This window comes from Ochotona princeps, chromosome 11, assembly GCF_030435755.1.
Source record: "Ochotona princeps isolate mOchPri1 chromosome 11, mOchPri1.hap1, whole genome shotgun sequence".
Classification (NCBI taxonomy): domain Eukaryota; kingdom Metazoa; phylum Chordata; class Mammalia; order Lagomorpha; family Ochotonidae; genus Ochotona; species Ochotona princeps.
In genome coordinates, this window is record NC_080842.1 from 4,938,731 (window position 1) to 4,956,771 (window position 18,041).

General features: G+C 41.8%; 1 protein-coding gene across 1 annotated transcript in view; it reads left to right on the forward strand.

The window, feature by feature from the left end:
• Window positions 1–9,575: 9,575 nt before the first annotated feature.
• Window positions 9,576–18,041, forward strand: part of LOC101518985 (disintegrin and metalloproteinase domain-containing protein 32-like) — a 64,516-nt gene continuing 56,050 nt past the window's right edge. The window contains exons 1-2 of the mRNA XM_058670467.1: window positions 9,576–9,705; window positions 12,726–12,805. Coding sequence (XP_058526450.1) covers window positions 9,639–9,705; window positions 12,726–12,805 — 147 coding nt within the window. The 5' untranslated portion in view covers window positions 9,576–9,638. The remainder of the gene's footprint in view (window positions 9,706–12,725; window positions 12,806–18,041) is intronic.

Below are 18,041 nucleotides of genomic sequence, written 5' to 3' on the forward strand. Positions count from 1 at the left end.
CTGGGGCAACACTTCAGCCATGTCAGGATCGTTTTTTCTTTTCCTTTTTTCTTTTGTCTTCCCTTCTTTTCTTTTTTTCTTCTCCCTTCCCTTCCCTTTTCTTTCCTTTTTTTTGGGGGGGGGATTCATTATTTTTATTTGAAGGGCATTTTTGATAGAGAAATACGGAGAGATAAAGAGAGAAAGTCTTCCACCCACGGGCTGCAGTGGCTAGAGCTGAGCTGATCTGAAGTTGGGATCCAGGAGCTTCCTCTGGGTCTTCCACATGAGTGCAAGGGCTCACAGACTTGAGCCATGTGCTGCTACTTTCCCAGGTCATGAGCAGAGAGCTGGCTTGAAAGTTGAGCAGCGGGAATGTAACCTGGCTTCCACATGGGATGCAGGTAGAGGATTAGCTTGCCTCCCGCCCCCCCCCGCCATGTCAGCATCCTTAACTGAAGGCAGTGTTTCAACCTAAGCATCTCTAGTCCCTTTGGGTTTTTAAGCTCTTCTCTTGGCACATAAATGGCTCTTCTGCCACCTCCCATCTCCTGATTCACTGTCTCAGGCACCGCACATATTAACTTCACTCATTCTGTATGGTCTCTGGATGATAGACCATGTTATGCCTCCTGCTTCTTCTCATGAGGCTAGGCTTGTCCCATGGAGGTCCAGCGAATTCACATGTCTACCCTCCACCCCACCCCCACCCTACCCGCGTTCTAACCTGGGCTTCTGAGGGAGGCTGTTTGCTTAAGGGACTGTGCTAGTCTGGCTAGGACTCAGTGCCCCAGCTAACCTATTAATGGAGTGTGAATTAGGAGAAAGTTTGATTTGTTTTAGCATTATGTTTTGTGAAGTAATTTGTATAAAATCATTTATTTCAGCAGTTAAATGTTTTGCCAAATTCACCAAAGAATTTATTTGGAACTGAAGATCTGTGGAGGGGTAAGTAAATTACCACTGACTTTATTCCCATCAGCAGGCCCCAAGGTCCCTGAGGGTGTGGTGATGGAGTTCTTTGGCTGCAAAACCACCAGAGACAAATGGGTGAGGCTGTTCGTTTATTCAGCATAAATTCTAGATTTTAAAGGCTAAGGAAGCGAGGGCATGAGGGCATCTTCCTGGAGGTCCCCTTACCCAATAATGACACGGTAATTGGCTATACAACACATCTATTTCCCTTGACCTTCCAGTCATGTCAGAGGTCATGTTCCACATGCAGGGCTGGAAGTGGCTCCTCAGGTCAACTGTGAAGCCATGCCCACCAGGTAGGGGGCAGGGGCAATCGCCCACATCTCCCCACATTTGCTCTTGGGACAAATTCCACCACCAAGAATTCCTCCAAAAGGGCATTCTAACGTCCTGTAATCCTAAAATGTTGGAACAGACATTGGAGTGTAAAATTTAACATAAGAACATCATCTGTTCCAGCATCACAGTGCAGGCAACATGCCTGTCCCAACAATGTTAAATGTCCTTGATGTTGAGTCTAATTTCTGTTGGTACAGCGGAGCTGTGAAGTAATGGCGTAATTTTGATCTCCAAGGGCAAAGGTGGCCAGCGTGATTATGTTAACTATTCTTCTTACAGTCTGATGGTCTGAGTCAAGGACAGTATAGACATTGCAGCAGATGCCACCGTGGTCACAAGTGGGACAGCAGCAGTGCTGATGAGGCCATGTGCACACTGTGTCCAGTGTAGAATGGAAGAGAAGATCCTGTCATGTGCCTGCTCTTAGGGTCCCTTCCATGTGTCATTCAGCAGAATTGGAATCCATAGTGCTGACACCATCCATGTCACAAGGATTTTAAACAACATATTAAACCACATGTAATTAAATAACACAAGTGGTGACATGCTAAATGAATATATCACTAATACCAGTAAAGACTACGCGATTGCAAATGCACGAGTGATCACTTTGAACCACGTGTGGGGTCAAGGAGGCCACACACTGCTGAAGTTAAAAGGTAGCTTCACCAGGGACCAGAGACCCTAACTGCCTATTATCCCATTTGACTCTTCACATCTCCCCCTCCCTCCCCCCCTCCCCCTGAGAATGGACCCTAGCTGCTGTTATGAAAAGGGGCCAACGACCACTCTGGCTGCTTCATGCTGAAAAGGGGCATCAGCAAGGCATTCTCCAGGGGGCCAATCTAGCGGTCCCTGATGGAAGGCAGAAGTCATCAGGTGTCTGAAGTATTGATTGGAGCTTGGAGGCTTCTTTTTTTTTTTAAATCTAAATTACAAAACATAACACAGTTATAATTTAAGGCAGTAAAACACATGAAGCATCCCTGAGCTGTGCAGGATTATAAACTAGGTTGGTTAAGCGGCACAGGTACAATGAAAGGATATTCATTAACAATAGGTTGTAAGTCCATCACATAGGGCAGGTACATACAAATTTAATTTCAAAGTTTCCAAGGAATCATATTATCCAGCATGAACAGTTTTGAATTTAGGAAACATCTTTTGGAGGATAAAGAATTTTAACCCCTTGTCAATTAAACTTATTTGAACTTATTTGAAGCAAGAAATATGCCAATTGTTAGAGCCTCCAGAAACAATTATACTTATCCAATTTTTGTAAATCCTAAAATCTCACAAAAACATTTCTCCTAGAACATAAAGCACAATAACAAAACACTTGTTATAAGACTTACATAACAGAATTTTATACACTCTAGGACAGAGGAAGGCAATTAAATAATTCTGCAGCTCTAACAAGCCATATATTAACAAGTAGAGAATGGAATTATCTTAGGTAGATGAGCAGATAAATCCTCAGTAAGTTAGCAAATGAGGAAGACATGAACTCTATATCAGAGCAGTAAGGGTGTCCTGCCTCAGTGGAGTCAGGCAGAAACCTAAGAGGGACACTGGCAAATAGCCTCATAGGGGCCTGGCCAATGATATAGGCTAACGAGTAACAGGAATAGGGCAGTCAACTTCTGTGGGTGTTCTAACATTCTATGTTGGTTTCTACCCCTGTTCTAAATAAGAATAGTGGTCTATGTCTGAGCTAAGCTGGGGCTCCTGAGAGACCTACTCTAAGAGGTCTAAGAGGAACTCTAAGAGGAAAGGATACCAAAGCAAGGGTGAAGGACAGAGAAAACTGCTCTCCCATGTCCAGAAGGAAACATGAGAACCACTTGGAGCACCTGGGTGCTGATCCGGTGTGGCACTGGAGTCTGGAGGATCCTGGGCAGCTTCAGTCTGTGTAAGAGTCCCAGTGGGAAATGGCTCACCCGAGGTTCTAGACCTTTGAGGGCAGTCAAATTTCCAGTGATCTCCTTGACAGTTGGGACATGGTCCTGGGTGTACTTCTTGACACTAAACCCTGGCAAAGGGTCTATTGCTTCTGCAGCAAAAGCTCTTGCAAGGCCTCTGAGGGTCTCACTGGGACCGGGATTACAAACCTCCTCATTTCCTCCTGCTCTGCTATGGGATCTCCTCCTGATCTGTAATAAAGGACCATGTAACCACCTTTAAGATCTTGTCAGTGTGCTCTCAGGCCCCACTGTAAATCTCTATAGATTTTTTTCTTAATGTCCAGGGCATAAACCTTGAGATTGGGGGTTACATGCAATGCAGGTTAAAGACAAATTTCATCTTGCTTACGGTATTAATTCTGACTCAGTCCAACATATAAGAACCCCAGAAAAACTAAATAACAGAGCTGTAAGTCACCTAAGGGAACATGTGAGAGGCATGTATTTCTATACTTGTACCGATTCATGTTAAACCATGTCCTTGAGCCACTAAGGAAAATTGATCAAAATCACTTTTATTTATACTAGAAGAATGTCATTTTGTTTTTCTAAGTTTTAGGTGTAATCCCCAATTCTTGAAATTTTGCAAGATTCTAAATACTGAAAAGTTGTATTTGTTATTGAAATGATAAATAAAATATGGGTAATGAGTTTATTATCCCTCAGGAACAACCTATGTGCATTTGATAATAAGAATGTTGGAGTTAATCTGGTTAGTTTGGCAGTGTCTTGAACCACATATACCCTTTTTCCATCTTTCCTCTTAATTTTCACGTGCTCTATTAATGGCAATTTGAACAGTTTCACTAATCCATCTCTAAGTTCGAAATAATTGTCCAGAAGATAGTTTTGTTATACTTACGATACATAGAATTTTCTCTGAGTTTTGATGAGACATCTAAAGTGATAATGATGATAGGACTTAATTACACAGATAATAAGAACAGGATTTCCTCAATGCAGACATACAAAAATTGAATGTTTCAGCTTTTTTGGCAAACCATTGGATAAATAATTTGATGTTTATGAATGCAAATTATTTCCTGATGAACAAAGGTCAACAGAAAAGCCACCTGAGGAGGCCTTTAGTTTGATAGTTAAGAATCTGTCATTTGTAAATCAACTGTTTCTTACATAGTTAGGATCTGAGAATTTAAAAAATCGTCCTGGGCTTGGCAGTGTGGCCTAGTGGCTAAGGTCCTCGCCTTGATCCCATATGGCCGCTGGTTCTAATCCCGGCAGCTCCACTTCCTCTCTATCTCTCCTCTTCTCAGTATGTCTGACTTTGTAATAAAAATAAAATAAATCTTAAAGAAAAAAAGAAAAAAAAAATCGTCCTCCAGGGCCCGGCGGCGTGGCCTAGTGGCTAAAGTCCTCACCTTGAAAGCCCCGGGATCCCATATGGGCATTGGTTCTAATCCCGGCAGCTCCACTTCCCATCCAGCTCCCTGCTTGTGCCCTGGGAAAGCAGTTGAGGACGGCCCAATGCATTGAGACCCTGCACCCACGTGGGAGACCCGGAAGAGGTTCCTGGTTCCCAGCTTCGGATCAGTGCGCATCGGCCCTTTGCGGCTCACTTGGGGAGTGAATCATCGGATGGAAGATCTTCCTCTCTGTCTCTCCTCCTCTCTGTATATCTGGCTGTAATAAAAATGAATAAATCTTTAAAAAAAAAATCGTCCTCCAGAGAATCAAGATGGCAGAATAGGGCGAGGACACGTTTATGCGGACGGAAAAATATTTAATCAGGATGAAGCAGAGAGGACATATTTCAGGAAATAGGAAGGGACAGAACAACAGCAAAGAGGTATCTGGAGAGTGACAGACACAGGAAAGCAGCGGACACAACGGTGTGGTGTTGCAGAGACTGATACTCCAGCATGGCGATCTGAACTCCACCAGCATCCAGAACTCCACCAGCAACCAGGAAAATAATACCGACTGTGGCAGCCTACTGGTCAAAATAGGTCTGTGTGGCACCGAGACCTAACGTCCAACAGGTTTCAGCAAGATCAGCGCCACCAACCACCTAATTATATAGGACACCTGGTGTCTAATCCTGGGACCTGCTCTGACCGGAAGTGGGAGAAAAGTTGCAGAGACAACAGTGCAGCCTCAGCATGGTATCACAGGAGGTGGAGAGTGGTGAGCCACGAGCTGGGGCTGTGGAGACCACGGTGGAAATCTGATATAAGAACCCAGACCTGGAACTCTCTGGAGGTTGTGGCACAAGTGGCTGCAAGCAACGAGTTGTGTACCAACCACAATAAGTAAAATTGAACTGTAGACCTGAGGGTGACAGATGAGAAACCTGCCCCAAGGAGAAGACTCTGCTAACCAGAAGTGCAATGACCAAGAGCAAAGAAGAGACAAAAGCACAATGAATATTACTGAAGACTCCCCTGCAAAAGAGCAAAAACCCTATGCCAACCTCAGAGTTTACTGAGGAAGACATCGAGACAATGGGGGACACAGAATCCATAAGACTCATTTTAAAGCTTCTGATCAACAATGAGAAGCTCATGCAAGACTTCAAAGAATTTAAGGAAGCAATAAAGCAAACCAAGGCTGGTATATCAGAAATTAAGAACACAGTAGAGCAAATTAAGAGTACAGTGGAGAGTCTCCAAAATAGCATGAAGCAAGCAGAAGAAAGAATCTCAGAATTGGAAGATATTTCCTGTCATCAGGGGGAAGCAAATAAAAAGCTGGAAGCAGAGCTGGATCAGGCCAAAAAAAGTATTCAAGAATTGAAAGATACCATTAAGAGGCCAAATATAAGAGTTATGGGAGTCCCAGAAGGTGCAGAAAGAGAAGCTGAGTTTGCAAATGTATTTAATGAAATACTAAAGGAAAATTTCCCTAATCTGGAGAAAGAATTGGGAAACAAGATCCAGGAGGGGCACAGAACTCCCAACAGGCTTGATCAAAAGCGATCTTCACCAAGACAGATGATAATCAAGCTCTCTTCAATCGAACATAAGGAAAAGATCCTTAAATGTGCATGTGAAAAAATCAATTGACATATAAAGGAATGCCAATTAAGCTCTCACAGGAAACTCTACAGGCCAGAAGAGAATGGAGTGACATATTCCAGATTCTAAAAGAAAAAAATTTTTGGCCCAGGATAACATATCCAGCAAAGCTTTCTTTTGTCTTTGAAAATGAAATGAAATTCTTCCACAGTCAAGAAAAGTTAAAAGAATTTGCCTCTTCCAAACCTGCCCTACAAATGATACTTCAGGATGTTCTTTTGACAGAAAAGAGGAATAGCACCCACCAAAGGCAAATGGGAAGAACATCCCAGGAAAATGACAGCAGAAGACTAAACCAATGAACAACCCATTCCCAAAATGACAGAACCAAAGTACCACCCTTACTTATTAAACTGTGAATGTAAATGGCTTAAGCTCAATCAAAAATCATAGATTAGTACACTGGATTAAAAAACAAAACCCATCTGCTTAATGTCTGGAGGAGACACACTTCAACAAAGATCAGCGGAAACTATGTCACATGGGTTTTGTTGTTTTCTCTTCAAAACAGTGCCATCTGATTAAGTCATTCAATGACTCGTAGGTCATGCAGTGGCATCATTTTCTTCAAGAAGGTTCTTGATTTTCATTTCTTCAGCTACACATTAGTCATTTAGTAGCATGTTATTTAACTTCTTGATGTTGTTAATTTCTTTTTTCTCCCTGATGTTGATTTTGTTTTGTGGCTCTTCATTTAAGGGGATGTACAGTAGCTGTGAAATGGAGACTAACATCCAGAAGTGAGGATGTAGTGTGGTATGCATTTCTACTTCCAGACAAAGATGGACTTATAGTGAAACTGTTTACTATATCTTGACAATAGGATTCTGGACTCTCTGTCATTGTCTATGCCCGCAATGATGGACATATGACTGAGTATGAAGAACTATACGTTAGTAATGATATAGAGGAACTGGAGGGGAAGGGACCTGGGGAGGGGATAAGGGAATATGAAACTGTATTATAAAATAAGAACAACATAATAAAATGTATTAAAAACATCTTCCTCCAACATTCTAAGGTGGGTAACTTCTCAGTGGCCCTAATCTATTAGGGTTTATTTAATTCAGGAGGGCAGGAACAGTTATTGAGTGTTATACACCAATTCTTTGAGATTCCCCTTGTCACGTGGTGTTGGGAGGGGCTGACCTCCTCTTCCATAGTGTCCTTCAGGGTGGGGTTTGCAAGGCCAGATTATGAAGTTGGAGGGGCATCCTCTGGTGGAGGGGGTCCAGGGTTTGACATTGTGTAAAAGACAAACGTGCACACACATACACACACACACACAGAGTTTAGAAATTTAAAAGGTTATTAACAACTAAGCTTGGCAGTAGTAGTCTTTACTTGAAATCAGTAGGTGAAAAATTATGTTAACCTGTCTGATTCAAAGTCCTGAGAGAGAAAAAAAAAAGCTATTACAATGAAATTTCTTCATTAAGCTCAACATTTAAATTTAAAATTTCCCAGTAATATAAATCATCCCCAAAATGTGCAGTGAACAACTGGATTACATTTACCTGTTACTGGCTTATTAGTTTAAAAATGCACGAAACCTGAATTATCGTGTTATTTTGAGAGTGCAAAACACACATAGTGTGTGTATACACAAAGTTATGAGCTCTGATTTTTATCATCTAGTAACTATAGATGATATAAAAATGAATTTAACACTAGAAGTTCCATTATGAATCATGGTAAAGGACAGCATGGTTTCATAATAGCATTTAAAAAATGAGTCATAGGTGTGAGTTGCAAAATACTCAGTGGATATTGTCAGGCATGCTGTTGATTCATGGCTATAATTAAGCAGGAACAATTGCAATGCATTTAATCAGCAGTTGTAAAAGCATTTTGAGAACTTAGAAACACCTCAGTCATAAATTTGAATTTTCAGAGGTTGATTTAAAGTTATAGAGTGTTTACATTTACTAGGGTATATTGGGTGTTGCCTCTGTGACCCAAATATTTTCATAGAAATGTCGGTGGAGAAAAATGGTTTTATTAACTACAAAAGTTACTGTGGTATCTGTGAATGGTTGGTTGCCTCCTTAGGACATATTTTTTTTTAATGTAAGTAATATATGTAATACAATTTAAAACATTTTTCATGCTCTTTCCTAATAAAGTTTAACATTTCTTTTTTTTTTTTAAAGATTTATTCATTTTATTACAGCCAGATATACACAGAGGAGGAGAGACAGAGAGGAAGATCTTCCGTCCGATGATTCACTCCCCAAGTGAGCCGCAACGGGCCGATGCGCGCCGATCCGATGCCGGGAACCAGGAACCTCTTCCGGGTCTCCCACACGGGTGCAGGGTCCCAATGCATTGGGCCGTCCTCAACTGCTTTCCCAGGGCACAAGCAGGGAGCTGGATGGGAAGTGGAGCTGCCGGGACTAGAACCGGCGCCCATATGGGATCCCGGGGCTTTCAAGGCGAGGACTTTAGCCGCTAGACCACGCCACCGGGCCCAAGTTTAACATTTCTTAACTGAATGTCATTTGTTTTAAATTTTGATTTGTGTATATGTGCATGCACGAATATTACACAAAGAATAAAACGTGCACTTCTCAAGTCTCCCAGTAACTTCCTATTCAGGTTCATCATGCTCTTATCAATTGAGTGTCAGTTTTAGATGGACTCCTCGTAAAATTTTTCACGGATGTATCAGGCTGGAGGCACTCGGACTCACTTGTGAGAGGGGTTCTTGGTCCAGGCAAACGGGTTGAATTGTTAAGACAGAGTCTAACTTACCGCTTGTCCACGGGAGATGGCTCGGGAACATATCCACCCGGGGGGTGCCCAAAATGTCCATCGAGGGTCCACGGCAGTGGAATTTTATACACTTTCCAGGCGGAGGATGGGGCCGCTGTACCAGGAGGTGAGGCAGCTGCGTTGGTTTCGGTTCAGGCAGCTTTGGCAGAGCACCGGCAGACTAGGGATGGTCAGTCAGGCTCACCACAGAGTCATAGCGGACGCCAAAGCAGAAGAGGAATTCTACTTAGGCCAATGTTATACTCAGTTCAGCCTAGCAAGATGTCCAACTGGCCGGACTACTGCTAATGTTCCTGTTAAAGGAAAACCTGTCAGTTCTTTGAGGCCATCAACATGGAGGGGAACGTGTATGGGGACGGCCCCAGGGGTCGGGGCGCGGATGGCCTGGCTGGGGTGGCCTGGCTGGGGTGGCCGCGGGGTCAGGAGAGGGCCGCGCAGGGCACTGGTGTCCACGGGAGTCCCGCGCTCCGCGGCCTCGAACTCGCGACGAGACGGGTAAAGACGCCCGACTCCCTGCGACCAACGGCCGCGCCCCCAGTCCGCGCTCGGAGGCGGCAGAGCAGAGCGCACCATGTTCCACCTGCTGCTGCTGCTGCTGCTGCTCGCCGGGCTCAGGGGCTCGCAGGCGTCAGGACCCGGTAAGGCAGGGCCGCCCCTGGAGCCCCTCGCAGGCGCAGCAAGGCCTTTCTTGTGTTGAGGGGTCCCCGTGGGCGTCAGATGGGCCTGTGAGCGCTGGACGGGCGGTCGGTCGGGGGCAGATGGCGACCTGTGAGAGGGACAGCCTTGGAGTGTGCGTGTTGGGCCTCTTGGAGATGCCCCTCCCTTCTGCCAATGCTGTCCTTTAGCTGACCGCACCCGAAATCCAGAGGATAAAGGCGCCTGGGCCGTGCAGTCTGCAAAATACAGCCTTCCGGCAGAGCAGTGCCCGGAAATGACAGATACAGCCCGTCTGAACACGGGTCTGGCCGTGGGCCTTTTGTCCCAGTCATCCCTCTGTTCCTATGCAGAGTTCAACTATTACAACACTGTAGCATTGTGGCCTATTTTCATATCAAGTATGATACAATTGTGTCTTCTCAAAATGATCCATTTAGTACGGTGTTAATTGTTGGTTACTTGAAGCATGCTTCATTGAAAATGTAATGTGCAAGAAATAGAAGAGTGATGGACTTGTGAATCTTGCTGAAGGACGACGCCGTTGTAATAATATACGAAGGGTAAACTCTGTGAGTTCTAGTTTGAGTCAATTTTAATTATGAATGTGTGTTCGTATATACATATAGACATGTACATAGTTTCATTTGTATAAAGGGGATAAATTTCACCTATATAATTTTTTTTAAAGATTTACTTTTTTTTTATTGGAAAGGCAGATATACAGAGATGAAGATACAGAATGATCTGTCCTCTGGACACTTCCCGAAGGGCCACAGTGGCTGAACTGAGCTGAGGCCATCTGAAGCCAGGAGCCAGCAGCCTCTTTCGCACATGGGCTGTCCTCAACTGCTTTCCCAGGCCACAAGCAGGGAGCTGGGAGGGAAGTGGAGCAGCCAGGACACGAACCCGCATCTGTATGGGATCACGGTGGATGCAAGGCGATGATTTAGCCACTAGGCTATCATGCCGGGGCTATAGTTCTACTTTTAAGAGCATAATACTGTTTCCCTTCCCCACTGCCTACCTACTTTGTCTTATTTTTCTTTTAATTCTTACAATGGTACACTTTCGATTTCACTATAATTATAAAAGTAGACCTACAGTAAATAACACAGTATTCTTTGGTATTTTAACACTGAAATCTGCCTTTATGATTTCTCAGGCTAGCCTGCCTTTTTCCTGTTATAGAAAATCTTCTATTTCCTTCTGCTTCAGTGAGCTTCTTCATCTTACAGTTCTAATCACCGCAGTGTCATATGATTGGGTTTTAATGATCGCTTTTCATCTAAAAGAAGATGTATATTGTTTTAAATATTTTGTTTTAGGAAAGTACTCTTTTCTTTTTTTAATGATTTAAGTTGAAAACCAGATTTATAGTGAGAAGGATTGAGAGAGGTCCTCTATGCACTGATTCATTCCCCAGATGGCTGAAATGGTTAGAACTGATCTGATCTGAAGCCAGGATCCAGGAGCATCTTTTGGGTCTCCCACAAGGCTGCAAGGACTTGAGCCTTCCGCCTCTGCTTTCCGAGGTCATAAACAGAGAACTGGATTGTAACTGGAGCAGCCAGGACACCAACAGTAGTGCCCACATGGCAGATGATTAAATTGCTGTGCTAGACCTAAGTAATACTTCCCCCACCCCTCTTTTAAAGAGATCATTTTTCTTGATACAGTTCCTTAGGCTCAGGGATTTCCCCCTGCACCCTCTCTCACCCCTCCCCAAGTATTTCCTCCTATATTATAACAATAGTTCAATCCCTCAGCCACAGTCACAGTTCCATCATTCTGCTACTTAAGTGTATCCTGACACTGTGGATATGAAGAATGGTATAAAGGCAGGCATTCTATTTTCAAGACGTGTTTGAGAGTTTCATTGGGCATCCATCTTTTACTCATTCAGAAGTACAGATGCGTGCTGTGATGAGTGTCCCCTTATAGTATACCTGCCTATATTATACAGACCCTCTGGATAAATATATGTATATTTATGCTTGCCTAAAGACTTATTTATTTGAAAGCCAGAGAGAGAGAGAGAGATGCTCTGTTCACTCCTCCAAAGGGCCACAGGTTGGCAGAAGTGCCATCCTCTGGGGCTTTCCATATGCTTTGTTAGGGAGCTAGATCAGATGTCATGAAGCCTTGACACCAACCAGTAAACTTACATGAGATGCTGCCATTATGCCACAACCTGCCGGCCCGTTATTGTTTTCTCTATAAAAACATATTTGAGAGAAAGAGAGAGATCCTGTTCACTTCTTAAGGTGTCCAAAATGACTAGGGTCTAGGCTGGGACTGAAGCTGGGAGCCAAGAAATCCATCTGCAACCTTCGTGTGAGTATTTGGGAACTAAGGACTTGCTCTGGCACCTGTACATCCTGGACTTGTACCTGGGTACTTGGCTCAGTATGGAAGGTGGGAGTCTGACGTGACAGTTAAACAACTGTACCCATAAAAATGTTTTTTTAAAGTATATCATTCATATTTTTGGTCACATTTTTTGTTTTTCTTGAATACTTGCTTCTTGTACTTAAAATCTTTTCATAACTTTTGTGTGTTTTTCAAATTTAGATTTTTAAACTTATTTTTAAATAAAGTAATGCGTTGGGCTTTCAGAGTCACTGCCAAAGCACGGTTATTACTGCAACATAATTTCTCATTAAGACTCATGTGAATGTCATCAATACAAAGAGAATAGATCCAGTGTGAGTTCATAAGATGCGAATTTGAGATTTTAATAATTCCTTTTCCCCACCTGGCTCCCTGCTGCCCATTCTTCCTCCATTGATCACTCTTTTTCATTTTTGAGAGATCATAATTTAGTTTACAATATAGTCAAAGGCTTAATGCTACTCTACATAAAGAGTTCAATAAATGAAATACAAAAGGAATACGCAGTGATGAACCAGTAATATTTTCATAGGCGAATGTTATGAAAGAAAGTGAACAGAAATTTAGAACTCAAATTGAAGACTGATACTTGTTTTCTTGTTTTCTCCAGGTTCTCCAAATTCATTTCTTCAAGTTGTATCACCAAAGGAAATTCAAACAAATGACAGCAGTAATTCAGAAATGAAATATGTAAGGAACATATTTTTTCTCTTTAGATCATGTTAAATTGTAACTTTGTCCTAGTTATCAAGTAGATCATCCCTATTATTGCATAAATGTAAGTTTGTAATAGTACTATTAATAAGGGACTTGAACCTTTTACTTATATTCAAAACTCTTATTAATAATGAACTTAAGGAAAATGTATAGTGGAATTATTCGTATTATATAATATTTGTCATTTCCTTGTGTTAACTTTTAAAAGAATCAAGTGTCAAGGGATATCTAGAAGAGTCAGATGAAGAGACCGATACAGGAAGAGTGACTTTTAATTCCAGTATCCTTAATCTTCACATTTGCATCTAATGGTTCTCAATCAAGAGAACCCTTCATTCAGGAAATACTTCATTTGCTGATATGTTGAAAAGATTATTTCTCTGAATGTTCCATGTGAATGTTGTTAGGTGATATAAAGTAAAAATTCTTGAGGGAGATTTTCATGTAAGTGGCCTTTTTTTTTAGTACTTTTATGTGAACAGATTTGTTGTATAATTTGTACACCACCGAATGTGCTCATTGTAAGTGCACAGCTAAATGATGACTAGCTCATAAATTGAGCTGAATGAACATTATCATAATCCAGTTGTGAAACATTTCTCTTGTCCCAAGTAGCTCATTCCTGTCCATTTTAAGTTTACCATTTACCTCTGTCTTGAACTCTGAAGACACTGATGTATTTTCTGTCCATATCTTAAAGTAGCTCTTTTTCTTGGGTTCATTCTTCAGATATAATAATAACCCAGATGAGTCACATAGAAATTCTAACCTGAAGTGTCTGTACAGGCAGGAAGGTGGTGTTAGAATCCAGAGCTGGGCATGAAATCCAAGCAGTCCCATGTAGGACATGAACGTCTTAATAGCTGTCCTAAACACCTGCTCTACATTCACATTTTAGAAGGATGTACCTTAGTTGAAAATGGATTTGCGTATCTGAGAGAGCAAGATGGCAGAATAGGGTGGGGATGTGTTAATGGATGGAAAGATTAGCAGAGAAGGAGAATGGGTGCAATCCTGGGAAAGAGGAAGGGGTAGGCTACAACAGAGGGACATCTGAAGACCTGTGCAAGCAGGGAAGCAGCAGAGATGGCGGAGTGGCAACACAGCAAACAGATGTCTCAGCAGCAATTACAGCTCCTCTGGAGGTCAGGCAGGAAGGGAAGGTCACTGGGGACTCAGGAAGTGAATCCAGCCAGAGAATTGCAAGTTCCTGCTGGTTTTTGAAATCTGATCATGGCTCAAAGCAGCGTGGTGGAGCAAAATTGGGCAAATGTGGGAACAGGGTGGATTTCATAGCCTGGATTCTTACTAGTGTCACATCAGAGCCACTTTGACTTCTGCAAAGCCACTGGGGAGGGGGACAACATTGAGCTGTGCATGCGCTAAGCCATGGAGAACTCACTTACGGCACAATGGATTGCATTGGTCCCACAAGCAAAATAATACCGACTTGGGATCCCATGTGTTCCACCCAAAATAGCGAAGAAAAGCATCTCAGAATTAAGTGACACCATCAAAATGTCAAACACAGATGTTATGAGAGTTCTGAAAGTACCAAAAGAGAAGAAGCTGGGTTAAGACAAGTATTCAATGAAATAATACAAGAGAATATCCCTAACATGGAAAAAGTAATGGGGACATATCTTTAGGACTGGCAGAAAGGAAAATGCTCTGACAATAAAGGTGGAAATCTTGCTGATTTCCCATGCCAGCCCTAGATCTTGCCACAGGGAGAGGCTAAAGTTGCAACGGCTGTCTGTCCTGTGTGTCAGGAGGGTTCCGGTAATCCCTGCAAGTTTTGATTTCCTCTGTGTCTCCATGGGTATTGAGGAAGCAAAGGGGATGGCTTGGAGCCACCCTGAGTCTGCTGAACTTAGGAGTAAGAGTTCTTACTTGCAGGATGGCAAAGTAACCATCAGACCCAATGGCTTCTGAAGTCCGAGACTTCCCTGAGGAAGAAGGTCATCTGCTGAGGTGTTTGGCAGCCCTAGTTGGGGTATGTGGCCATAGCTTCATCAATTTCCCATTTTAACCAGTAGCCCTTAATCTAGCCTGCGGTCTAGTCTGTGATAACTGTGAACTCAAAGTTTGATGGGCATGCCTCATGCTCAAGGAGTGCCTTTTTAGATACTCTTAGGACTTTTTTTTTCCTGGCTCATGTTTAGTCCTTAGTGTCCCATGATGTAGTGTATTGTAAGGCTCTCCCTGGAGTTGAGAGTTAGAAACTTCTTGGGGAGGCTTTCCATTTCCAAAGAAATGTAGAATGCAATCTTGTATGCTCCTTGGGTCCCAGGAGCTGCCAGTGGTGTTTCTGTTGGATACCACGTAAATGCTGTGTTCATGTCTCTTCACAGGTTCTCTCTGCTGTCCACAAATTTTTCCTTTGCTAGGAGTCTCCCAAGCTTTCCCACTGGAATGCACTTCTTCCAACTCTCCTCCACTGGCATCCTCTGATTGAAACCCATAATTCTATTGCCTATTGCTGTTGAAATATCTATTCAATCCATCTTGTCCATAGTGTACGTTGGCTCTATTTCCTTGCTGTTATCTTGTGTGATTGATCAGACTATGATGCTGAAGGGTGCCCATTCTTATTGTATTACATTTTATATCTCTTTAAAGCAGTTGTCATTTGCTGTATAAAATTTGGATTCCTGGAATTGGATTCCTAAATGTTTATTGTAGTCATATATTCTTATTGACTTGAGCCTTTAGACATTACATAGTGGATTCTCTCTCTTTTTATAGTTTTTATCTTAAAGTCTATTTTTTTTTACTATCAATAATATTTTGTTATTATTATTTTTTTTAATTATATTGTTGACAATCTTTACCTAGTTAATTATGGTAAAAAGGTTCAGGGGCTATAGGAAAGTGGGTAAGACTATTATGTCCATATTGTTTCCTTCTTGTATCTGAGGTAAAGGGGGATATTGAGGGAGAAGCCCCACCCAGTTTCCCACCCTCCCCAAGTCCCGGATGTGGGGCATGCTCTGGGATCCTTGCTCAAGTGGTGGGAATACCTCAAAGTTTCTGTGGGGATCTCCCCAATCGAAATGCTGGACTCAGAACCCTAGCCAAGAAAAGACAGAAGAAAGAACAAGTCAATGAACCACCTCAGCTATATGTTGGCAGTGAAATACTGGGCAAATGAAGACTCTATCAATCAGTGGATTCTTCAATGACCTCACCGAGCTAGGAGTGGCAAAAACGGCAGCAATTCATAACTGGTGAACTATTAAAACTATTAAAAGTCTATTTGTGTGATGTGAGAATAGCTACTCCGCCTGGCTTTTGATTTTCATTTACATGGAGTATAATTTTCCTTTCTTTCTCTGTCCTGTATTTTCCTTCCTTCCTTCCTTCCTTCCTTCCTTCCTTCCTTCCTTCCTTCCTTCCTTCCTTCCTTCCTTCCTTTCTTTCTTTCTTTCTTTCTTTCTTTCTTTCTTTCTTTCTTTCTTTCTTTCTTCCTTTCTTTCTTTCTTTCTTTCTTTCTTTCTTTCTTTCTTTCTTTCCTTTTCTTTTCTTTTCTTTTCTTTTCTTTTCTTTTCTTTTCTTTTCTTTTCTTTACTGATGAGTCTGGTTTTTAATACTTTTGGCTGGAATTTACATTTTTTGAAGATTTATTCTTTCATTCATTTATTTAAAGGCAGAGTTGAGAAAGAGTAAGTGAGAGAAGGAGACACCAGACACCTCCACATCCCAACATACACACAAATTTTCCAACTGTCTACTACTTTACTCTGTAGATGGTTGCAATAGTAGATCTTGTAGCATCTGAAGCCAGGACCCAGGAGCCTCTTTCAGGTCTCCCACATGGGTGCAAGGGCCAAAACACTTGGACCATCTTCTGCTGCTTTTCCAGGTACATTAGCAAAGAGCTGTGTCAGAAGTGGAGCAGCCAGAAGTTAAACAAGTACCCACATTGGATGTCAGCATCACCAGAAGTCAAACAAGCACCCACATTGGATGTCAGCATCACCAGAAGCAGTGACTTTGCTGCCATACCACAGCACTAGGCCCAGAATGTACCTTTTAATGGTGCAATTTAGTCTGTTTATATTCAAGATAATTATTGATGAGTAATGCCTTGGTGTTGCCATTTTCCGCCAAAAATATTTCTAATGTTTATTTTTAATACACTTTAGTTTCCCAGCAAGGGCATTTCTGTCTTCACATTCTTTAATATATGCTGATTTTATTTCATTTGGGTAAATTTCTAAGAGCAGGATGGCTGGGTAATATGGTAGATCTATTTCTGGATTTCTGAGGAATCACCATCCTGTTTTTGTAATGTTGTACTAGTTTCCTTTCCCATCAACAGTGGGAATATATTTCCACCAGTGCATTAGCATAATTTTGCTATCACATCCATTGTCAACATTTGCTATCTTCATTTTTGCATGGTAACTATGTTAACTAGAATGAGGTAGACCCTCATTGCTTTTGTTCAGATTTCGCCAATATCCAATGTTTCTGAGTATTTTTTCATGAATCTGTTGGTCATTTGTATTTCATCATTTTATAACTGCATGTTAATGTCCTTAGGCCATTTCTTTCTGTGTTCTGGATATTAATCCTTTATCAGACGTGTAGTTTGCAAATATTTTCTCCCATTCAGTTGACTGCTTTTTCACTTGTTTCCTTTTGCTGTGCAGAATCATCTTAGCTTATGAATGAGAGCTTCACTGGATAAAGTATTCAGGATTGGCAGTTTTTTAGTTCCACAACTTGGGCTGTGTCTTTCTATTCTCTAACCTATAGGGTGTCTATTGAAAAATCTGTTGTCAGTCTAATGAATGCTCCTTTAAAAGACGCGTGGTATTTCCATCTTGTAAACTTTAGGATACATTTTTTTGTATTTTAGTTTGTATAGTTTGACTATTATGCTTTGTAAGAGGATCTTTTCTGATCATGGGAAATTGGGCTTCTGTGAGCTTCCTGTTTTTGCGTCTGTACATTTCTCGAACTTTGAAATTTTTGTGCCATTATTCCACTGAATAGGTTTTCTAAGCCGTTTTTTCCTGTTCCTAAAAATTGGACATTTGATTTTTCATCATATCCTATGGATGCTGAGTAGTATTTTATTATTTCCAATTCTTTCTTCTCTTTATTTCTAAGTCTATATATTTCAAAAGGCTTGTCTGCTAGATCAGGTGTCCTTCTGTCTCATCAGCTATGTGTTAAGCCATTCTACTGTTTTTATTGG